Genomic DNA, 23715 nt, shown 5'->3' on the forward strand with positions numbered 1-23715 from the left:
CACAGAATGGCACTGGGGTGCTTGTTGCAGGTTTTGAATTGGGGATGGCAATCTTGATGCTCTTTTCAGGACTGCAAAATGGAGCAGGGAACCTCTTGCATTCCTCTTACGATTAGGTATGGAGGGAAGAACTGTATGGGAGCTTACCTGGTGTCTTAGACTGTGAACACTATTAGCATTACAGATGTCAAAGGCAGAATTCTGAAACTAGCCATAAGTAAGAAAGCCAGTATAGTTTCACTGTGCTGCTTGCTATGCATGTGTCCTTTGTATAATAGCCATGTATATTAATGAAGATTATGCTAACTTTTTGTCTTCCACAATGATTCTTGTAGTAGGATTAGTAGAATACTGAAGACAAAACTAGAAGGATGGGACCTTGTGATGTTGATTTATCATTTTATGTTTGCATAGGGAAATGGGGGAGTGGTGTTGAAAATCAATTCTGGACTTTGTTTCTGAAGACAGCCTACTTACCAAATCATGTGCTGCTGTCATTACTGTTTTTTTGAGAGTGAGAAACAAATGCTGATGCAAGCTTGGGAAGGATTTGAGCTGTAATAAAGCTTGGAATATTATAAAGTTTCTTCATAATACTGTTCTTAATGTGACCTCTCTGCCTTTCCTTAGCAGTGAAGGAGACTGTCTCTGAGAATGATCTCTATGGGAGACTTTTTATAAACAGAGTTTTCCATATCACTGCAGACAAGATGTTTGAAATCCTTTTCACCAATTCTCACTTCATGCAGAGGTTTCTCAATTCCAGGAGTATAGTAGGTAATGCACTCTTCTCCTTTCTGTCTGTGTTGCAAACTATCCTGAAAATTTCAAACTCTGAGAAATATTAAATAGGGCTAAGTTGAATTCTAAGGTTCTCATTGCTTAAAAAGAATTTTGAAGCTTTGAAGCTTTACTATGAGAGAGGATATTTAAAGCTAGCCTGTTGTTTCCGTAGATTTGTAGATCGGTTATACTTCAGTGTAAAATCCTCATTTCAGTGTACCACAAAACTGCACCTTAATGGCTGAATTTGGGTTAGGCTTTTAAAGTGATGCAATCTGTGGGGTATTTCTGATTATGTTGTGTTCCAGAAATAGTGAAACATGCACAGCTGGCACAGGGGCAAGATTTTTGTATCCTCCTAAAAGATACTCACAGGCTTTAATTTTCTGGATGAGTAAACTTTATTCATTGATATCATATGAACAGAAATAAAGTCAAAAAGGGTAATAATATTTATTCAGTGTCAGCTTGGCAGGCAAAGTGGCAAAAGTGACATATTTTCATTTAATTGCTTACTCTTCTCCCACCCTCAAGTCTCTTTCAGTAGACCCAGGTTCAGCCCCTTAGTACTTCACCTTTGTTCATCAGTGAACTAGAGTTTTCACTTTTCCTGAAAAAAACACACCCATTTGGAATCTGTTTTCTGTCTCTCTCCCCACTACTGTTCTTAAACTGTTAAGATGTGAAAAGGCAGAGATAATGCTTTTTAGGTAATCTACATGTGAGGTTTTGCATAATTTCTCATCTAGATGCAGTATCAACCCCTTGGAATAGAGATTCCAATGGCAATCAGTTGAGGACTTTGACGTACACTGTAACAATTAACAATCCACTTTGTGGGAAGTTCACAACTGCAACTGAAAAGCAGGTACTGTGTGCATGTGTGTATCTTTCTGATGCCCTTTAATGCAGGGGAGAGGTCAGATGTACAGCCTGTTGGAGATCTGACCAAGGTTTAGAGTTCAGTGAGCTGCAGTGCATCTGCAATTTAAAGGTAGCATCTCTAAGGTAGACTGCTGACTCTCACCATTAGTGAGTAAATGCTGATGAAATCAGAGAGGCTTTCTGCCTTTGCAGATGGCTGTAAGCTTCTGCCACAGACTTTGTGGGCAGAAATATTAGCATCTCTTATGAATTTAGGGGTGAAAAGATGCAATGAAATGCTTTCAGTGTCTACTTACGGGCTCTCCAGGAGAGATGGAAAGAGTCTAGCAAAGGGCCACTAAGATGATTAAGGAAATGGAGCATCTCACGGGAAACGAATGAGAGCTGGGACTGTTAAGCCTGGAGAAGGCTCAGGGATGATCTTACAATGTGTCTGTAAGTATCTGAAGGGAGAGTGAGGGTGACAGAGCACTGGAATAGGTTGTCCATTGAGGTTGTGGCATCTTCTCCCCTGGAGATACTGGAAAGCCTGGTCCTGGGCAACCAGCTCTAGATGGCCCTTCTTGAGCAGGGTCCTTGGACAAGATAACCACCAGAGGTGCCTTCCAATCTCAAGCATTCTGTAATTATGCTTTGAGAAAGGTCTCATAGATCAGTCTCAAAGAGCAGCTGTGGTTGCGAGTCAGTGGCCAGCCTTGCATCTGGTACTTGAAATGGCAGTGGGGAAATACTGTTGCACAGGGAGGCATCTTCTCTTTCCCACCCCGTCTATACTTGCCGTTAGTAACTTTTTTATTCTGGGTGTTCAGGCTCTCTCCCTGCTGTAGTTCACTTGAAGTTGTTGATCTAGCCTAAGGAATTCAGGCTGAAAGGGGGGGTGGGGGGGTGGGTGTGGTGGTAGTGAGGAGCCAAACAGGTACCATGAATATACCTTCTTATTTTCTTTTACCGTAGATCCTGCATAAGCAAAGCCAGAAAGGTCAGTCTTACCAAGTGGATGCTGAGGTGCTGACCCATGATGTCCCCTACCACGATTATTTCTACACTGTGAATAGATACTGCATCAGCCGCACATCCAATCACAAGTGTCGATTACGGTGAGCCTGAGTGGTGCACAGTGGGAGGGGAGAAGCTGACGCAGGTATGTTACAGGCTGATGAAGTGTGCTTCTCTAAAGATCTGCCATCAGCGTAGGGGAGGTCAGCTTCTCTTGAAATTAGGGATCTCTTCTGAAAAATAAGCTTGGTTTATTTCTTGTCACATGTATGCTGTATTTAGATTTCATTAATGCAGTGAGAAATGAACTCTGACTGACTCTGAGGTATGGATCTCATCTCCAAGGCTGAACTGGGCTCTGAGCGGCCTTGAATTTTTAAGTGCACCTGTGTGAGTGGGGAAAAATTGAAACTATGATGTTTTATTACAGAGTTTCCCAGATATCCTTGCTAAGGGCCTGCAGAGGGGGACAGTTTCATAAGAAGGTACAGAGAAGATGGAAATGTACCTACTTTTGAAGGGAGGGTGCTTAAGTGAATCAGACTTCATTATTAAGCGCTACCTAGATATGGGAATCTAAAAAGGCACTTCTCTTTTCTCTCTCATGTGTTAAAAATGCGCTTAATGTGAAACTTGATCCCTTCAGATGCTTATGTGACTTTCTGACTATATTATCATTTCTTGTACTGCCTGTTTTATCTCAAACTTCATCAGTACCCAGGAAAGGTAAGGAAGCCTGAATTTTGTCCTGGCTTCTCTCAGGCTATAAACGCGTTGAAGGCTCGCTCTCTACTGGGAGAAGAAAGGTCCTGTTCTGAATGATTTTTTTTTTTTTTTTTTTAAATATATATTTTTCGTGAGTCCCTCTTCCTCTGAGGGCTGTGGTTTTTTTATCTGAGACACATGGCAATCCCAGGGTAAGACCAAAAACCTAGATTTCAATATGGTGCACAGAGCATGCGTGTATAGAACAGAAGGTGCGTGGTGGTGTTACAGCTGGCTTTATTATACTGTGTTTAAAATGGCTCAGAAATGCTATTTGAAAGAAGCTGTTCTATTAGACTAGAAACACAGTGGGTTTACATTGATTTGGGTAATTATTTGCAAGCATTGAAAAAAGGTATGTTCTTGACTTAAAGAGTTCAAAATCACAGCCTACCCTTTTGTCCTTTGTGAACAGCTTTGGGATTCATTCAGTTCTTAAAAGCAACACTCTGAAGGAATCTACGCCATTTCTATTCTGGAAGCATTATTGATTAGCTTGACCTGGGGAATGCAAAGCAGGAATGTCACTTCCCTTCTGTCGTACAGAAAGACAGATTTTAGTTTTGGGGTAGGATCTGAGCACTCGGCACATAAGTGGTGATGATGAATTTTAGCTGCTGCCATTGCACTGCTCATATAATACATATGTATACACATACAGAATAAATTCAGGACTTCATGATCTGAAAGCCTCAAGCCTATTTTGAATGTGCGTTAAAATGCGATCACTTCAGAGGAGAGAAATTCTCTGCTAGTCTGAAGGAATGCACTTCAAAATGTTTCTTGTAATATGGACATTCAGATCTGAGTCTTTAGCTAGATATGTGCTCTTTGGTACTGTCTGTCTTACTTCAGTGTAGGTGCTGTGCAGGTGGAAAGCCAAGGCAATTGCAGTTAGTATTTCAGATTATGGACAAAAGCTAGATGCCTGCCTCTGGTAAGAGATTTCTATCACTGTGCTACCCAGAAGAGCACTCTTTCACTATTGTATTCTGTTTATTAGGGTTTCTGCAGAAGTGAAGTACAAAAAACAGCCTTGGGGCCTTGTCAAGTCTGTAATTGAGAAGAATACCTGGGGAGGTATACAGGAAAACTTCAAACAACTTGGTGAGGCATTTTCTTTGTGCTGGAGTAAAGTGGCTACCTTTCCTATGTATGTTTTCATGTCTGTCAAACTCGATTCTTTAAAGAATTGCTTGAAAAGAAGGCAACACCAAAGGAATCTCGAAGTCAGAAGTTCCTGTAGTCAACATGTCTGCCAGTTCCAGGGTATAAAAGAAGCCTTGTGGCTCAATGCTAACAAAAGGCTTGTGTGTATCTTGTTATAATAGCTTTCTGAAGGAAACATGAGGAGCAGCAGAAAAGCTGTTACTCACAACTGTGTGTATCTGTCCTTTAAATACTTCCTTGACTGTGGGTATGAGAAGAGAAGCAGTAGCACTCCTCAGGCTCCTTGGCTGTGTCTGTTACCAGTCTGGCCGGCCATAGCTGCAGGCTCACAGTCTAACAGAATTCCTACTCTCAGTCTAGCAGTGTCTTGAAGTGCTCTTCCAACTGCTGTAGAACATATCATTAAACAATCGTGCACAGGCAAAACGTACACCATACCTGAAAAGTGTACTAAGTGCCCTCTAGCAAATAGAACAAGTGGTACAGGTCAAGGCGTATTTTATGTCAATTACCTGCTTTTATGTTTGTTTAATAGAAGGTGCAGTTACTCCTCTCACTGCCATCCTGCATATCTCACAATTGTGCTAGGCTTTTCGGCTCTCCATTTGAAAGTTGGGTAACTGTTGTTTTCCCACTGCAGAATCAGATCTCCTAATGGAGGAATATGCAATTAATCAGTCCATAGAAGACACTGGAAAATTAGTTGCCCTGAGACGAAGACGACGCACTTTACACCGGAGTCTGGCAGAATCGCTTCCCAAACGCTCTTCCCAGCACTCCTCTGGTGACATGGGAGTACAGTCCCAGAGCAGCATAGTAGGTAGGAATATTTATATCAAGTGTTTTCCAGAAGGTGTATTCCAGAAAACTGACTCTTAGAATAGTGCAAAAGTAACACTTGTGTATATGCTACTTTCACTATCTATGCTTTAGTATGCTTAAGCCTGCATAAAATAGATTTGGAGCATGCATAATTACTTATGATGAGTATCTCATGAATACAAACCTAATCTCACCTTCTGTTTCTAAAACAAACAAAAAAAACCCATCCAACACCTGAAATGTCTACACTGTACCTTTATAGGATTGAAAATCAACTGGGATCAGAAAGTAATTCAGTATGACTTATGTAAAATTGGTGAAAATTTGCTTTATTTCTTCAAATAACTGCATACCCAAGTCATGAGTTGGTTAAACTTGGTCTTTCAACTCTTGGCCCTGTGATCTTGGTTTTGGTTGGGTTTTGTTTGTTTTTTTTTTTTAATATTCAGGAGTCTAAGTCTATTTATTACGCCAAAGAGGGGAGATTTGGGTTTGATATAAGGAAGAAGTTCTTTACTGTGAAGGTTGTGAGGCACTGGATCAGGTTGGCCAAGGAAGCTGTGGCTGCAAATCCCTGACAGTGTTCAAGGACAGGTTGGACGGGGCCTTGAACAACCTGGTCTAGTGGAAGGTGTTCCTGCTTGTGGTGGGGGGTTGGAACTAGATGTTAAGGTCCTTTCCAACCCAAACCATTCTGTGATTCTATTTCCCACCTGCTTCTGTAATTCCTGGATCACTGAAGCATTTCTTGGAGTTCCACTGTCCTTAGGCACCACAAACTTGGCTGTTAGCATATATAATATTAGCTATACTTACAGAGATGAGGAGCATCTGTGCTCTGATGTGTAGCAGAGAATGGTGGATTTCGTGACACAAGTTGAATTGTACACAGTAAAGCAGCAGTAAGTGCCCTTTCCTAAAGAGGGGAGACAACACTGAGTATAGCAATGAGAGAATATTTAGATCAACAGCATGTGTAATGGACTCTTTACCTGAGTGAGATTACTTCCTGATTACTTAATTTTGCTACTGCTGCTCCACCTCTTCAGGTGAGTGTGTGTGTCTCAGCTTTTGTGCATGCCTTTTGTCCATGGCAGCAAATATGAGTGTAAGGAACTCATGTTCTTTACTATGTTCCATACTAAGTGTGTTTTAGGGAAACAGGAAATTACGTTTAAAGATTGGCCTGCCCATGGTGGGAGGGATAACTCAATTTGGAGAGGACTGTCACACTCTCTCTCACTAGTGTCTGGTCCCTGTGGCTTGATGGCTAGCAGGTGATCTTTTGAAAGGCTGCCTTCAAGCTGATGTATAAACCAAGTCAATAAGGATGAGACAGATTGCAGGGGAATTTTATTTGACCCTGATTGTCAGACTACTGTGAGGAGAACAAGCAAAAAAGAGCCAGTTTGCAGCCTATATCTGCTTGTGTGTGCCTAGCAGCACATGTGAGTGTTACTAATGGATGGACTGTAGGCTTCTCAGGCTATCTAGGTTTAATGTGAACATGCCCCAGTGCTGTGTTCTCTGGCTTACTGGGGTAGGGGGAAATCTTGAAGGAAGAGCCTTACCATCCAGCCAACTTGTCTGAGCTGACTGCAGAAATGCCTTAGTGAATGTTAGAGATGATCCTCTGCACCCACATGATCTGTTATTTTTTTCCATCAGAAGCTGTTGAGCTATTGTGTGAAATGCTGGGCACTGACATGTATCTGCGTGCATCCTTTAGGAATGTTCTTCGCTGCTTTTTAACCTCCTTCTCTTCCATGCCTTATAGGAAGGAAAAGAGATGCTGTAAGTAGGACCACCACCATCATTGTAGTAATGAGTGTCTTGTAAGTACTCATTTGCATTAAAATGTGGCTTGACTCAAGTTCATCTTGGTCTTTATTTGTATTTGTCTGTACCTCACTTGTACGTTAACATTGCATGTAGCATGATAATTTGAATGGAGCACTCGGGTATAGGAGAGAAATGAATTGTCTTAAGTGACACAAGGAATGAAAATGTTGACTTGCCAAACTAATCTACCTTGCAGGTTTACTTAGGTCTAATCCTAAAAAAAAACAAGAAGTCTAGAATTTACTCATTCCTAATCTTAAAAGATCCAGGAGACACTGTTGTCATTCTTACTAGTTGCCATTACACAGCTTAATGCTACTTGGCTAAGAATTCTTTGGACAGATCGTTACTTTCAGTATAGTGCTGCCCCACACCTTTTTTGGTTCTTAGAAGGTTTCTCTTTTCTTACCTGTTTTTAGCCAAGATCTTGTTTCTGTAGCATTGCAACTGAAGTTGTTACAGGACTTGATTTTTGTTCTCTTCTCTCTACAGCTTGCTGCTCTTGGTCTTGCTGAATATAACACTGTTTCTCAAACTGTCAAAGATAGAGCATGCAGCTCAGTCCCTCTACCATGTCCAGCTTCAGGAAGAAAGCTCTTTGAAGTAAGTTGCATTCACAGTCTTTGCTTTCTTTCCAGCTTATGTGAGGATTTGATCTAAAGAAATAAATTTTAAGCAATGAAACTCAGCAGTGAATTTTCAAAAGCTGCTGGTGCTTCCTGCTTTTCTGTGGTGTGTGCTGATATCCAGTGACATGTCTGACTGCATCTTGCAGTAATAAATTTCTCCTTTGGCAAGTTGTTTTTCGGGGAGTGTTAACCTTAGCTTGCATTTATCACCCTGCTGTGTGACTCATCTTCTGAGAATGTCATAGTGCTGATCACAGAACCAAAGCGCTCGCTTCATCGTGTGTGAACTGGCATGATCTCAAATGTAACACTAAAGATTCACTTTAGCTTTTTAGTCTCTTTCTGTGAGTCTCCTGCTAAACCTCCTTTTCCCCTCAAACTTCCATGTTAGGTGTCTTTTGTGTTCAGGCATATAGAAGAGGCTCCAATGTTGCTTCCTCTCTTGAATATGATATCAGCAAACAAGTTGAAAAAATGTAACTTGATTCCTAGTATGGAAGCAGTGTGGTGACCTCTTGTAATAATCGCTTGGAACTCATTAAAGTGACTTCATAGGAAAGACCATGTCCTGTGAAGTGTGTGAACTTGCATTATAGACATAATGTGAGGACATTTGGTTTTGGTGGATGTTGTCTGTGAAGGTCTGAGGCAGCATCTCCAAGGCAAGAGGGACTGAAACTCAACTGCAGGCAGCTTTTTAAGTGGCTTTTGGAAAAGGATGCTTTTAGCAGTGGCAGAGCAATCACAAAGAGCAGTGGCTTTTAAAAAGGCACGGGAGGTGCTTGTTTCATATTTCTGGTTTAATCTCAATCTCTTTCAGCATATCCCCAGAAATGGTATCAAAAGAGGAGATCCCTCAGTACGATAAGGAACAGGTTAAACATGTGAAGGGAGTTTTAAGAGACTCAATTGAAATGCTTGAGCAGGTATGTCTGCCAGTCTTTCCTGGTGATACTCTTGTTTCTCAACACCTCAAGTATTATGAGATGTGTTGATGCAGTTCTGAATAATGACAAAGCAAAGACAACAGTAATTCAAAATACCCTCTTTTCTAAGAAGACTCAAACCATAACATTAAGTAGTTGGTCACCTTGTTATGGGGTTTCTTCATTCAGGTTTATCCTGGCTTTGCTCCCCATTAATATTCTAGATACTGGTAAGAGCTTCAGTTAGCTTTGGTATCACAGGGCCACCTAATCTCCAGTGAAAAATGTTTCTGAGAGGCTCCACAACTGTGGAGTTAATCCTTCTCAATAACTGACATTTCCAGGCTCTTAAATACTGCAAGCACTAAAAAAATTGCAAGGTTGCTGAATGCTGTTGTATCTCTCTGATCCTGAAGTCCAGGACTCGTAAACCCCTAGGCTGAGATTTCAACTCAGTAAGTGAAGGACAGTAAATTTGTACTTTGGTACTTTGTTTTTTACTTATGCATGTTCTGATTCTAAGTTCTTTTAGTAAATCTTAAAATGTGACAGAACAAATTACTAGATTATGAAAGCTGGGATGGAGTTCACATGTACCTCTATCCATCATCAGTTTACGCTGTGTTCTCCCATGCACTAAAGGTAGAAAAAGAAGCCATTTTTTAATTCTCCTTGTTCAGAGGTGTCTTTGCACATGAAATGGTTCTTAATCTATTAACTATTTTGATCACAGCTTGAAAAGGCTTATGAATGCTGGAAATGTCACAGTAGAAATAAATTTCATTCCTATGCCATTTTCATTTTCTTTGGTTACTACATGAACAATTTTGAATTCTGAAGTGTTAAGCTGCTTTTTGAACACACAGTGTAAAAAGAATACAAAAAAAAAATCCTTAAAAGTGAGAATCCAACCACCAAGTAACACTTTAGTCTGGAAATCATGATGCATCTTAGTGCCTGTTACCTTGTGTTTTCTGAGGGTTGTCAATAATTTAAACATATTTTGTGCAGCAAAATGTACTGGGAGGGCCAGGTATTAAACGTAAATTAATGCTTTGCTGCCACATTCTTTAGAGCATTTCTTATGAGCATTAACTGTGACTAAACATGAGTGGGGTGGCTTATGTTCTGCACTGGTGTCTGGTGAGGTGCTGAGACTTTATCATAGTGGACTGTTAGTATTTATAAACTGCACAGAGTTAGGGAGAGCACAGTAAGCCAACTGTTTATAGAAACAGGGAGGAGGAAATTGCATGAAATCTTTCAAAGAAAAGGAGGGAGACATTATTTTCTTGATAGCACTCACCCATGCAGAAGACTAACTTAAGTAATTGGGGGGGCTGTGATGGTTGTATCTCCACAGCTAAAGAGCTCCCTTTCCGTGCTCCAAAGAAGCTTTGACCACTTGAACAGGACACAGAACAGCAAGACTGAGAGTTAATACCCCCATCAGCTTTCTATTCAGGACGTCGGAAGAACAGATGTGTGTGTGTGTGTGTGTGTCTGTGTGTGTGTGAGGCCTTACAAGGTAGGGATTGCAAATGTTACCTTTGGACTCTTTATTATTTGGCTGAAAAGCTGCACAGAATAAAGGTTTCTGGAAGAAGTTCTGCATTCCTGTAGCCTGGCGACCTGTCTCTCCTGCCAGCCCTCTATCACAGGGTAAGCACAGAGCTCTCGGATTGCATGGTGAGCGAGTGAGGGCAGTGGTACTGCCGGTTACCGGATCTGCAGACTTTGGAGGAGGAGAGAGCTGGGCTCCCTTTAATGAAATCACAGCTTTTTATGCCAACTTAAAAAATGACCGTCGATGAAGAACTTTTTGAAGGAAAAAGAAAAACAGGTCGTGGTTTCACAGCCACAGGATCTCTGTGCTTTTTTTAGCCACAGGGCAAAGCAAGTCACAGTCTTGAAGGGTGAATATTTTTAAGATTAATTAACTAACAGGAAATGCTTGATAATCTCTCGCATACCGTGAGCTTTGGCAGTCTGCCTTCTGCCATATGTTTCTAGTTCTCCCAGAGAAATTTCAGCCCTCGGTATTTTCCCTCCAAGAGCTGCTCTTCAGCTCTTCCACATGGTTTGTGCCCACTGGTGATGAAACACCTTTTCCTTGGGCTGGTAAAAAGAAGGGAGCTGAAAATTGAAATTGCAAGCCAGGGAAGCAGCAGCATCCTTCTGAGCTCAGACTCGTTTTAGGGCAGTGCTGGGTGGTGTGGTGCTCAGTCTGTCTTGCAATGGTGCAAACAGCTGAGTTCTGCCTGCAACCTGGGGTGTAGCCCTGCCAGATTTTAGCAAGTCCTCCCTCACTTGGAACTGGGGGAACTTCAGAGTAAAAAGATGGATTTTCTCACTCTGAATGAGAAGGTCCTACTTTGCCCATGTATATAGCATGAAGGGGAGTGAAAGAAATGCACTGTAGTCCAGAAGCAGAAAAAATTAGAAACAAAGACACCTAGTTCTCAACCAGTAGAGATGGGTAGCCTGGTGCAGGAGGTAAGTTGTTGAAGGAAGGGAGTAAAAGCCACAGTGCTACTGGTTGTACATAATTCAGGACTATCACCTGGGCATTCTCTTAATACCTGTTTGACGTGATTTCCTACTCACTAGTCATGGGACTAGCCCAGGATTCAGCACAGACAAAACAGAGCTGTGGTGCTACTGTTCTGATAATTTGGAGACCTTACTGGTGATTTTCCCAGCAGCTGAAGGCATACATCCAGGAAAGCAACCTATCCACAGGCTTCATGGGCATTTTTCTACCACCTTCTCCAGAAAGGGTGTCTCCACCAGGGATGCACTGGACCCAGTGTGGGTGGATAGCCTGCTGTATGCCCATGAACTTGGAAGCTGTAATTTCCATCCATATACCCTGAGCTTCCCCATAGGGGCACTTTGTTATGGTGTTAGTTGTAAAGATTAACAGATTTTATGTGTCAGAGGAGAGAAAGAATGGGTCTGGTGCAACACCCGATACTGGTAAGTTCTGCAGGTGTGTGACTCAGGTAATCAAATGCACTTGGCACAAACAGTGCAAGGAAATAAATGACTGAACTTGGATGTTTGGGATCCTCTGATGAAACCATAACATTCGCCCAGTAACTTCCCCACATGTTTGGAAGTCTCTGAGATGGATCATGCTCTAAAGTGTGTGTGTGTGGGGGGGGGGCATAAAAAGAAGGAAAGCTTTAATTCCCATCAAACGGGTGTTACCCTCTCAGGAGCAGGGCCTGGCTCCAAGCGCGGCTGCCGGCACGCGTTCCGAGCCGCCACCTGTTGCACTGCCCCTTTAAGGCAGGTGCCCTCGCGTCACGGCCAGCCCCGCCTCTCGGGGGCAGGCATTGGGTTGTTCCGCCGTCAGGTGGACGGGGGGCTCCTACCCGCCCCCTGCTCGCACACCTCTGCTCGGGGCGGGGGCGGCCCTCGGCTGCCAATGGCGGCCGGGCTCGGCCGAAGGGGGCGGGCCCGCTGTGGAGAAGGCGGTGGCGGGCGCGAGGCACCTGCGGCCGGGCGGGAGGCGGGGCGGCGGCTGAAGCTGAGGGAGGGCGGTGGGGAAGGGCGCGGCGCGGCGCGGCAATGGAGGAGCCCCTCTGCTGCTGCGAGTACGTGGACCGGCGGGGCCAGAGGAACCACCTGGCGGCGTGCTGCTGCGACTGCGAGGACCTGGACGAGGGCTGCGAGAGGTAACGGCTCCGCCGCCCCCGACACACCGCCCGGCTGCGAGACCCCCGCCCAGCTCTGTGTGTCCCCCGTGGGCAGCCGGTACCCTCTTGGATGAGTGGAGTTGTGGGGGAGCGGAGCAGCGCCCCGCTTCTCGGGAAACTTGACCGGGAAGAGAGAAGGGGTCGGCGGCCGGGCTGGGCGCCTCGGGGCGGGAGGGTGCAGCGGCAGGGTCTCGGGTGCGCGGTGGCTCCCCGTCCGCTATCCGGGCTAGCTTGTGCTTCCCCCTAACAGGTGGCTGACATGCAGGTCCCTGCCCCCCGGCGCTCTGGGGAGAATTGCCGACACCGTGGCGGACCGGGTGCGGGTGCCCTGGTTCGCAGGGGCCGTGAAGATCAACGTCAGCCTTGTGCCGCCGCTCGTCCTGCTGCCCGTCTTCCTCCACGTTGCCGCCCTGCACTTCCTGCTGGGGCTGGTCGTCCTGACGTCCCTGCCCGTCGTGGTGCTGTGGTATTACTACCTCACCCACAGGAGGAAGGAGCGGACTCTCTTCTTCTTGAGCCTGGGGCTCTTCTCCTTGGGCTACATGTACTATGTGTTTCTCCAGGAGGTGGTTCCGCGAGGCCACGTGGGGTATTCCCAAGTGGTTGCTCTCACGTGCGGGTTAATTCTTATGCTTACAGCCCTGTCTCGAGCCAAGACAGACCCTGGCTACCTTCCCATCCCAGCAAGCGGTGAAAAGTCATTGCACCAGGGTTTGCCCGGCAAGAGTGTTAGAGGGAGGTCCAATGGGCTCCATGCGTCAGGAGCTGCCAGTGGCCGTGCTGCGAATGGTGAAGCTCAGGGCTATTCCCGGATGTCAGCTGAGGAGCCAGAAGGTGTGAAAAAGGACTGGTGTGCTAGATGCCAGCTGGTTAGACCCGCCCGAGCAGGGCATTGCCGGCTCTGTGGCAGGTGTGTGAGGAGGCTGGACCACCACTGTGTCTGGTAGGTTTTGCACTGCTGAGCCTATATGTGTTCTCTCTCATTTTGTTTCCCCCCTTTTTAAGTTGGTTTCTTTTTTACAGCTCTTCTCGGGGTTATTACGTGGAAGACATGCTAATGTACTGTAATGCCAGTACATTTGATTTACCAGTTGTAGGTTGGGTTGACCTGATAGCTGATAACTTCTACAGCATTCAGAATTCCTTCAGAATTGCCTTTGGTTCTCTACTGTTTTTCATCTGGGCTTTCAGGTTTGGTAGTTTTAGATTTGGCCTGTGGAACACTACCAGTCCTGAAATTAACTTGCATTAGTGTTCTTCTAGGCAAGGGAACCCCAAGCTGCCTGTGTGTATGCTGTACTGGAGCAAAAGAGCAGTAACGTATGATGTGTCTTAGCAAAGGTTACTACACTTGCTAAAAGCTTGAGATAAACGGTCTACCACTGTTACCCTGCTGGTCTCTTGACTTGTACCTATAACCTTTCTATAAAAAGCTATAAAGCTTCTTTAAACATGTTTCAAAGTTCTTAGCTGGTATTGTATAGAAGCACCTTGGAAATTAGGATCTCTGACAGCTGGGGGAGGGAGGAAGAAAGAGAAAACAGTTTATTTTCCCTTTAAGCAAAGTAATCTTCTCTTTCCTTTTGGAGGATTAACAGCTGTGTAGGGGAGCGGAACCACCAAGCATTCATACTTGCCCTCTCCTTCTTCATGCTCACCTCTGTGTATGGGATTACGCTGACCCTCCACACCATTTGTAGGGGCCGAACTCCATTTGTGGCATTGTTCTACTGCCCTGGGGCCTATTCTGACTACAGGTGAGATGTCTGTCTGGGAGAGAGATGGGCTGAGAGTGGGCTTGGTCAGGTATCTTATCCTCAAAGGAGAGAAGGCTTGTGCTCTAAGCCTGTGCTGTTGGCTATCAAATCTGATCAAAAAGTGCTCCCTAGAAAGCTCTGGAAGGCAGGGATGCATCACTGCTTTTGCTGAGGCAGGGAGCCTGAGACATGGAGAAAACTTGCCATTTATTTGGAAAAACAAAACAGAAAACATTGGGGGAGCTGGTATTTAAATTCTTTATTGTGTCCTATATAGACACATCCTTAAATATGTTTGTCCCCCAAGTGCAGATAATGGTCTGACAGTCTAGAATACATGTGTAGTATCTCCCTGTCATCCCTCACTGTTTATCTAGTGACTGTCCCTCCAAATTACCTGCTTAGGACAGACAGCATTAATGTGCCTTGTCTGGTGGGGAGGATGGCGAGAAGCATTGGACATAAGTTCAGAGAGAAGTGCTACCACTGATGGGCAGAGCACACTAGCATGAGTGACTCCACCTTTCTCTACGCTCCATTTCACGATCTGTTGAGTGTGAGCATCGTTGTGTCCCCAAATAAGGATCAAGTGCCTTTACAACAGTAAGTGTAAAGAGCTAGGTTGTGCAATAGCAACGCAAAAGTAGCTCTGGTAGAGTTAAAGCTCTCATTAAGCAAGCAGTGAAGCTTTAATTTTGAGAGAGCCTGTAAGGATTATCTGATGAAAGCAGCAAAGTGAGATCACTGTGGCAGATGCAGATGGGGATTTGAAAGGATAGTGATTACTAGAGAAAGTCACTCTAAAGCAGCTGCTCCAAAACTAAATGGCTTCCTTCCCATCTTTTTCCCTGCTGCCAGCTCTGCTCTGTCGTTCACCTGTGTGTGGTACTGTGCCATTGTAACAGCTGGCATGGGATACATTCTCCTTATCCAGCTGTTGAACATCAGCTACAACGTGACTGAGAGGGAAGCTCGGCTGGCTCTGCGGGACAACACTGGGCGCAGGCTCCTGGGTGGTTTGGTGATAGACACTGGCCAGTATAATAGGGGTTTCCTATGCAACTGGGGACATTTCTTGAGCCTGGGGTCTTCTTCTCCACAGCGCTCTGCTGAAGACATTGTGTGATCCCATCTTTCTGCCGATGATGTTGACTGACTTTCTTTAGCCAGGAGAATGGCCCCTTCCACTATGACTCCCTCTTCCTATACTCTTCTTCATGGTTGGTGTATGGGCTGCGTATCCCATCGCTGACAACATCAGAGGCTTTCCCAGGCAGAACGGCTCTTCACGTGCTGTCAGCCAGCAATAGTATGCAGAAAGCAGTAAGCCATATGCACAAATTTGAAGAGGAGGAGCCTGCTGCTTTTTTCCACTGTGAGGAACTTTGTGCAGCTCAGCTTATCAGGAAGAAGAGCACAAGGTTTTGAGAACTGGAATTTTCATTAGGTGTGAACCTGGCATCAAGAGGAACCTGCTCTGGACTTCAGAGTGTGCACTGATTCCTGCAAAGGTTAAGGAATCCCTGGCTTGTGCCTGCATGTGATGTTTCAGAGATGTCAGGAGACTGAACGTGAGAGATGGACCTCTCTGGTCCTTCCAAACAGAAGCAAGTCTGTTTGGCTAAAAGAGACTCTCTAGGCAGTCACTGAGCAGCTCCCTCCTCTCTGGTACATTTTTATTTTCTATCTTCTATTCCATCCAGCTGTATACATGCTTGTATTAAGTGCCTTTGTGAGCAAAACATTCCTGTAGGGCTTTGTAAGACCCCTTCATCTTTCGATCCCTAAAGCTGTTATTCCATCCCCATCTGTCCAACTGGGTGAGAAGACACTGTCATCTTCGATCTCATCATTCTTCCTGCAGGCTGGGTCTGTGCTGTTTTGAAGCCTTGGCTCCTATCCCTTCAAGTGTTTCTGCACTGATTATGGATTGTGACATGAGACAGCAGGTAAATACACAAAGTAAGAAAGAGATGTTTTGAAGCAACATGGAACAGGGGATTCTAAGGGGAAAACAAGTACTGTCTGGTGTTACAGTAGCTTTATGGAAAGTATTTTTCTCTCTTTCTGTATGGGAGAAAGGAGTATGTGGGAGAGTAGACAATTCTGCTAACAGCATTTTTGGTCGGTAGAGTCTTGGTCTGTTGTGATCCTGTCTCCTCTTCACCAAGTCACTGTGGAGCTGCCTGACTGCAGATGTGTTTTCTCAAGCCAGGAAGTCAAGGAACACTTTGGCTTCTGCTTTTTCAGGGATAGGATGTGTTTGAGCTGTTTTTTTAGGGTAGATGACCTGCACTGGCAGCTGAATGAATGTGTTAAATGTGCTCTGCAAGAATGCAACTTGTTCCTCATCAGCCTGCAACTGTATCATTGCCTGGACTTGAGCTTCAGCTGAAATAACAAGGTTTTGGTGGCAGCTGGTTTTGGGGTTTTTTGTGGGTTTTGGTTTTTGTTGTTGCTTTTTGTTTTAAACCCTTTGTATATGTTGTTGGCCCTGCTGTTGTATGAAATACCTGTCTGGAAAAGGCTGGGGCCACGGCACGAGAGTTACAGGCCTAAGTTCAGAAGCAGAGGGAAGGGCCTTGCTCTAGCTACTGATGGTTTTAGATGTGCATGCAGCATGCACAGATCATCCTTACCACTGACTCCCCTTGCATGGCAGGCAGCTGGGGGCTGTTGGCTTAGTGATGGAAATTCACTGTGCACTGCTGTGCATTATGTCTGAAGAATGGATGGATGGTGCATGGTGCCAAAAGGCAGCAGGGCTGGGAGTGTCCCTTGAGATCCCTGCCATATTGCTCCCGATTCTGTGTCCCAGTTTCAGGTGAAACCCGTGGCCCTCTTTGTACTATTTGGTTTCCTTAGGCAGCACTTTTTATAACCAGCAGATAATTGAGGAGCAGCTGCACTTGAAATGAGGCTGTGTAGAAAGAGTTACCGACTTACTGAGTGTCCCTTATTTCCACTTACCTCTTTTCACCTAGTGAGCAATCTTTTATAAGGAAGTAAAAGGGACACCTCTCTTGCTTCCTGCATCTAACTGAACACACTAAGATATTTCTGACCACTTCCCTGGTCCTAATGTGAAGAAAAAGGCACCAGCTGGACCGTGCTAAGTGTTCCTCTGTGACCTTCTGACTATGTGGAGCTTGGAGACTGCCTGTAGGAGTTTAAATTAATACAAAGACCATGTCTGCACATGAGTTGTCTGTAAATGCTTCCACTGCACATATACACATTTTGTGGTGCCTGCTGAGATGAACTGGAGCTTGGCAACCCTGGAGACAAGGATATGTGGGCTGGCATGTTTGTGGTCTTCTCGGATCTCATCTTCCTGGCATTTGGGAAGATTAAGGCAGAATGACCTCTTGGGCTGAACAAACACCTGCAGTGGAGGTAGCCAACCCCTCTGTCCCTGTGAGCTACGTGTGTAGAAATCAGTCATACACCCATGAGCTGAATAAGCTCTGGGAGCATTTACAGGTTTGAAATAAGTGGTTTCTCTGGGCTGGGAGAAAGAGGAGGTTGCTTTCCTGGCAGCTCCTGAACAGTGTGCTCACTTTTTCCCACAGGTAGAGACCAGTTGCTACTTTGCAGCCTGTCTGTCAGCTTAGGCTTGTCCCTTGTCTCTTAGTGAGCTCTAGCATGGGGGATTTCATCTGTACTGTTTACACTGAGACTCACTCAGTGGTGTTCTCCCAGGCAGCGTGGGCTTTGCAGCACAGTTCAGGAGCAAAGGACCTTGGACTAATGTAACCATTCCCCACCTTTGGTCAAGCCCGCTCCAGTACAGTGGGGGTAAATCCTAAAGTAAATGTGATTTATTTTTGCACTCCTTCCAGAAGGAACTGGAACCATTCAGGACACTAAAAGTGTTGCAAGACTGGATTATTATTTTTGGAGGAGAATGCAGTTCTGATTCCCCATTGAACAGGAAGTTCAGTGGCTGTAATGTGCATAGCAATGGTGATTCTTCTCTTTAAGGATGTGGCTTCTGTTCACAGTTCTGGCTTCTTCCTGAGATGATTTACCTTGTGAATGCCTTGGGATACAGGAAGCATAAAGCAACAGGATATCTAAAAGGCATCTAGAAGGGCGGATGAGCTTCAGATGCCTACTATTGGAGGTCTCCTTTTAACAGCCCTGAGAATTAGCAAGAAGCCTTTGAAGGGTAACACTCCCTTTTGCGCTTACAACAAGGGCAGACTGTTGTGATCTCTTGTGCACCGAAGGACAGTTTATTTTCTGTTATTGAGCTTGTTATTGGCCACACTGGTAGAAAAACATTAAAACCTTGGCATAAAGAGTCGGTCCTGGGGTTTGCTGTGTTAGCAGCTGCCTGGATCCATACTGCCTGGTGTTGGAGCAGGCTGCATTTGACAGATGACTTTTGGATCGTGTGTGGTCTTGAGGCAAGGATCAGCATCTCACCTGTAAAACTATATGCACATAGCTGGCAGTGTAGAAAGTCTTCCCTGCTTCTGACCATCTCTGGGCCCTCTCCTCACAGAGGGAAGGATTTTGGTAATAGTTAACCTTGATGTTTCTCCACCCTGACTTGGAGATTAGTTTATCCTGCTTTAACCATGACCTCTTAAAAGGCATTTGTTGTTTCACAAATAGTGTGGATTTCTGCAGACCAGGGCAACTCTTCAGGGGACAGGCTTCCAATGTTGCCACTGTTGTAGTGTTAAATCCTCTGTGTCCAAATGCCAGCAGCCTACTGTTTGGTGACTAAGAAATGTGTACCATTAGATACACCCTGTAAAATGGTGGCTTGGCACTCTTTAACTGTCTTCTTCCATTGTGCTTTTTTGTAAGCAAGTCACAGGTCCCCACATTGACTGTTTCTCCATTTAACTTGTCCTGGAATGACAAAAGTCACTGGTGAGCCTGAGTTGTGCTGCTTGTGACTCCTAATCACATTCAGCCTTCATGCTATGATGGTGCTTTTTTTTTTCCCCTTCAAAGTAGCTTGCTTTTAAGTGTCTTAATGAAACCATTTGCTGTAAAATTTCTTCTGAAGATAAAATGGATACTGCCTCACAGCCTAACGTCTTAATAATGTGCTTGAGTTATTTTTTTTCTTCTATATGAATGTATATTGCCTCATTAGGGCAGGGAGTGTGCGTGATTATGGATGTGTTTCCCTGTATTGCTTGCAGTGAAGAGCTTTACAGTTTCCCATGATTTTCCTCCACTGCTAGAATGTTTGTACAGCAGAAATCTGTGGATAGGTGAGGTACCTTCTGAAATGTGGGAACTCAGCCTCCCAAGATCTTGTTTTTATGGAGCTCTAACAATAATGTGAAGAATGACGGGCTCTGGAGGAAATGTCTACCTTGGAGAGTGGGGTATTTCATTTTGATTTGGGTTGGGTTTTTTTCACCCTAAGTTTCAGCAAGAAACTTTGTGAAACATTTGTGAGCATTGTTGAAAGGACTGGTGTGCGTATGTTTGTGTCCATTTTGTGTCGTGTTCAGTGTTTCCAAATGCAATTATGAATCAAAATAAATTACTGGAAATGATCTGTGTAGTGGCCTGTTGATTTATGCCAACACGCTCAGCCAGGTCAATGACCAAAAGCTGCCATCATCTCATGGCTATTTAGCTGTGAGCTGGACTTGGGAATAAGGGAGCCACAGGCAAAGGAGAAGCTAGGAAATAAGGTTTATTCCAGTTCTGCAAAAGTTGACCTTTGGGTTTGTTTGTGTTGGGATGAAACAGATGCCTGCAGGCAGTTCTCACCACCCTGGAAACTGTATCTGATCAGGTTCCTAGTCTTAGTCCAGTGTTCTGCTTTCCCTCCTACACCTGCCCACACAATACATCCAGAACCCTAAAAAAAGAAGAATCTCTTACTTTAAACCCTCTTCTAAGCCATGCTTGGAAATGACGTGCATATTGTGTGTGCAGATGGTGGGAAGAGATGTAGCCTTTGATTCCATTTGTATCTTGGGACATCTGCTGAAAGGCAAAATGACTTTTCATGAGTAGAATCACAGGTGCCTTCAATTGTTCCCAGAGCTCTGCTTTGATTTGCCTGGGTGGCACTTCTGTCAGCTGTTCAGCTGTTTCTCTTTGAAGATTACTTTGCACTCGCTGACAAGGACCTGCTAGCAGTGAGCCAGGGTTGTAGCTGGGTGAGAGTGGTGTGTACACAAGGGTGTCAGACTTCTGACACCGCAGTAGCCACCAGCTTTGTTAACTCCAGTGCTGATAATAAAAACATATGAGACTACTGTTTCCCTCAGTTTTTATATTTCTTACTCCCCTGTGGCTTGCCATGTTGCCCTGCACAGCAGGAGCATGCCTGGAGTGGTAGTTCAGGTGCTGGGGAAAGCCAAGGTGCACGATATGTGTCTATAATACACAAGAGGTCTTCAAAGATGTGAGCTGTGGATCACTCTGTAGTGGCTCATGGGCCCTTCCCAAGCTAGCTACTGTTTGCCTGGGGGGAGTAGGCGAAAAGACTGCTGGGAGACCTTTTTGCTGCCTTTCAGTTCTTAAAAGTGGCCTATAAGAAAGATGGGGAGAGACTTTTTAGCAGGTCCTGTGCAATAGGGTGGGGGTTGATGGTTTTAAACTAAAAGGGGAGGTTGAGGTTGGATCTGAGGAAAAAATTCTTTACAATGAAGGTAGTGAAATACTGGCACAGGCTGCCCAGAGAGGTGGTGGGTGCACCACCCCTGGAGACATTCAAGCCCAGCCTGTATATGGCTCTGGGCAACCTGATCTAGTTGGAGATGTCCCTGCTCATTGCATGGGGATTGAACTAGGAGACCTTTGGAGGTCCCTTCCAACCCAAACTATTCAATGATTCTATGAAATTGTTTAATATTTCAGGCACTGTTTCGACTCCAGTTCAAGCTGGGCCTGGGAGACTTTGAAGAGACTGCTGTACAGATGATACCTGTGTGGTCAAGGTTTGGGGGAAAGCAGGTAAGAACTCTTAAGGGCAGCTGTCAGCAGGGAATGGGGTTGGGATAGGGGAATGTGCAATCACTTCAGGGTTCTGCATTTGCTGTTGTACCAAAGTGAAAATCCTCCCCGCTTCCCTGCACAGAAGGCAAGTCTGGCTGTGCAGCCACCTCCCTCTCTTGCCAAGAAAAGCAAGGAGCTGACAGGCAGGAGTGTGCCTGAGCTGTGAGTGTGGGCTGATGACCAGCATTAAGGCATTGACATCTGCATCTTAACCAAGCACTGGAGCAGGAGGCTGTGCTCTGGCACAGCTGCAGGCTGAAGCTGTTTCCTTAATCTTGAAAAGCTCTCTTACACGTGTCACCCTCCTGCTGCGAAATGCTTGCAAGAGCTTTAATCTTCAAACACTAACATCATACCATCATGCCTGGGATTTTAGGGGTGTCTCATGCAGTCTCCCAACAGCATCAATGGGCACAGCCTTATTTCTCTCAAGGAGGTATGAGTTTTTTCAACCAGGTGTGGGTTGAATGGGGAAATTGAGGGGCTTCTCATCCCTGCTTTGATTCCCATTGATTCAGACCACATTGAGTATGAATGTGCCTGATCTTTGAACATCATCCCTATCCTAACTGAGGCTTCAGCTCCACACTAGTGTTGAATTGGCAGTAGGCAAGGGCAAAGGAGTCTCAAACACAGCTCCTCAGGGATCTTCTTTTGGTTTCTTGCTGCTGGAACTGCCCATCCCAACAGCATCTTGCTAGGAGGATCTTGCTCAAAGCTACTAAGAGTAGAGGAAACCCCTAGAAGATGAGAAAAAGGTCAGTTTCAACAGTAGGTGTTGACTGCACTTCAAGTTCTTTGGAGTATTATTTTAATGGAAGGTGAGTGGGTGCTAAGGTGAGTGGGAGCTCTGAGCCTCGAGGATAAAATGTGCAAGTGTGGCATTGCTGGGGAAAGAATCTGCAGTTCAGTAAACTGGAAGCACCCCTGCATAGCCAGTGGTTTGGGGCACCCTTTTAGCTGTGAAAGATGTTGATTCAATGCCTGCTTAGCCTCTTGCTAGGGTCAAACCAGGCTGTGCTTGTCTGCTCTACTGCTCCATCCTGCTGCTACTCCCCATACAGCTTCTGTGTGTCCTGTCTCCAGCTGGCCGTAATGCTGCCTTCTCTCTAGCTGAACAAGGATGTGTTCTCCCCTTTCATCCTCTAGCTTGCTATCCTCCTTACGCCATGAGTCCAGGTAAAGGGTGGACTGGAAACATTGCCTGCTCTCTTCATTGCCTTGGTGAGGAGGAAGTCAGCTTAGGAAAAGGCCACCAGTAACATGAAAGCTGTCCTGGAGGTGTTCCAGGAGCTCATTAGGAACTACATGGAGAGGCTTCCAAGGGGAGAGTGTGTACAGAGAGGAAGAGGATTGCTGCTGCTGTGCTGCCTCGGCTTGCCATGATTAGCACCGAGTGGCTGCTGACTGCACTGGGGCATTAGTTCGGTAGCTCAGTCCCCAACCCCGCTTCTCCCTGCCTTTTTGGCCCAGTGAGAGACACTACCCTTCTCCAGTCGCTGTTCTTCCCTACAAGGCAACTTATTCAGCCCTCTCTCAGCTTGCTGCTTCCTCTCACAATCTGCCTTTTAATGCAGCCAGATGGTCTGTACTCGCCCACACTTCACGCAGGCACCTTCAGCTCCCTGTGTTTGGCTAGTGTGCTCATCTGACCTTCTGGTGGTCTGGTCTGTGTCTGCCTTTGGGAGATGGTGAGTGCTCATGTGTTGTAGAGAATGGCTGTGGGAGTGACAGTTGTCTTCAGACAACTTCAGATGGAGAATCTGCTTGACAGACTGGGTTGTGTGTGCAGGAGGCTCTCTGACCACATTCCTATGAGCTATGTGCATGGATGCTAATGCTCTGAAGCCTGCTGCTGGGCACCTGTCCTGTACTGCTTCATCTGTGTGCTGGCCCAGGTCCGTGACCATGGGCTGACGTCTAGTGCTGTGTAGTTGGCTTCTGCCACAGTTTGCACTGGCAACTCACTTGTGCTCGTTTCACGTTTGGGTTTATTGGAAGCTTTCAGTGCATGTACAGGTTTTAAAAGCCACTGACACAATGGGTAACAGTAAACTGTCTTCTTCCTGGCATCACGCGAGTGCTCCCTGTACTGCCATATGCTTTTGGAGGGAACTTTGTGTGAGGGGGAAATGATTCCAGACTCCTGCCTTATGCTGTTGCCAAGACAGGACATATTGCACCTTCACAGCATTACCCTCTGTGCACTATGCTGCAGGTTAACCTTAAACACTGGTAAGAAACTTTTGTTTTAATCACGTCAGCGTTATGTAAAAAGAGTCTGCCTTTTTCTTGGATCTTTAATGGCTGGATCAAGTGAAAAGCCCCTGACAGACTTGCACAATATCTCCTGAAACACTGCAGTTAAACAGCCTGGAAACTGTGCAAATGCAAGACCGAGGCGCACGCCGCCGCGCTGTGCGGTGCGGTGCTGTGCTGCGCGGTGCCGTGC

At 45.3% G+C, this 23715-nt stretch overlaps 2 protein-coding genes across 6 annotated transcripts in view; both read left to right on the forward strand.

Moving 5' to 3' along the window:
- Window positions 1-10424, forward strand: part of GRAMD1C (GRAM domain containing 1C) — a 54037-nt gene extending 43613 nt beyond the window's left edge. For 2 of the 4 annotated variants that reach the window (XM_062622071.1, XM_062622073.1), the window contains exons 10-18: window positions 631-777; window positions 1533-1651; window positions 2623-2765; window positions 4433-4536; window positions 5240-5419; window positions 7199-7256; window positions 7756-7866; window positions 8713-8818; window positions 10182-10424. In XM_062622071.1, coding sequence (XP_062478055.1) covers window positions 631-777; window positions 1533-1651; window positions 2623-2765; window positions 4433-4536; window positions 5240-5419; window positions 7199-7256; window positions 7756-7866; window positions 8713-8818; window positions 10182-10259 — 1046 coding nt within the window. In that variant the 3' untranslated portion in view covers window positions 10260-10424. The remainder of the gene's footprint in view (window positions 1-630; window positions 778-1532; window positions 1652-2622; window positions 2766-4432; window positions 4537-5239; window positions 5420-7198; window positions 7257-7755; window positions 7867-8712; window positions 8819-10181) is intronic. The other 2 variants (XR_009965506.1, XM_062622072.1) reach the window with 2 other exon arrangements.
- Window positions 10425-12358: 1934 nt separating this feature from the next.
- ZDHHC23 (zinc finger DHHC-type palmitoyltransferase 23) lies at window positions 12359-23670 on the forward strand. Of its 2 annotated transcripts, none has more exons than XM_062622076.1 (4): window positions 12359-12501; window positions 12773-13465; window positions 14112-14279; window positions 21126-23670. In XM_062622076.1, the coding sequence occupies exons 1-4, from the start codon at window positions 12395-12397 to the stop codon at window positions 21187-21189; spliced, it is 1032 nt and encodes a 343-aa protein (XP_062478060.1). In that variant the 5' UTR covers window positions 12359-12394; the 3' UTR covers window positions 21190-23670. The 2 variants fall into 2 exon arrangements, with proteins under 2 accessions (XP_062478060.1, XP_062478059.1); XM_062622075.1 differs by lacking the exon at window positions 21126-23670 and adding an exon at window positions 15138-15861.
- Window positions 23671-23715: the final 45 nt, after the last annotated feature.

The sequence above is a fragment of the Pezoporus occidentalis genome, unplaced genomic scaffold (genome assembly GCF_034315485.1).
Source record: "Pezoporus occidentalis ecotype Australia unplaced genomic scaffold, CSIRO_AGI_Poc_V1 ctg24, whole genome shotgun sequence".
Classification (NCBI taxonomy): domain Eukaryota; kingdom Metazoa; phylum Chordata; class Aves; order Psittaciformes; family Psittacidae; genus Pezoporus; species Pezoporus occidentalis.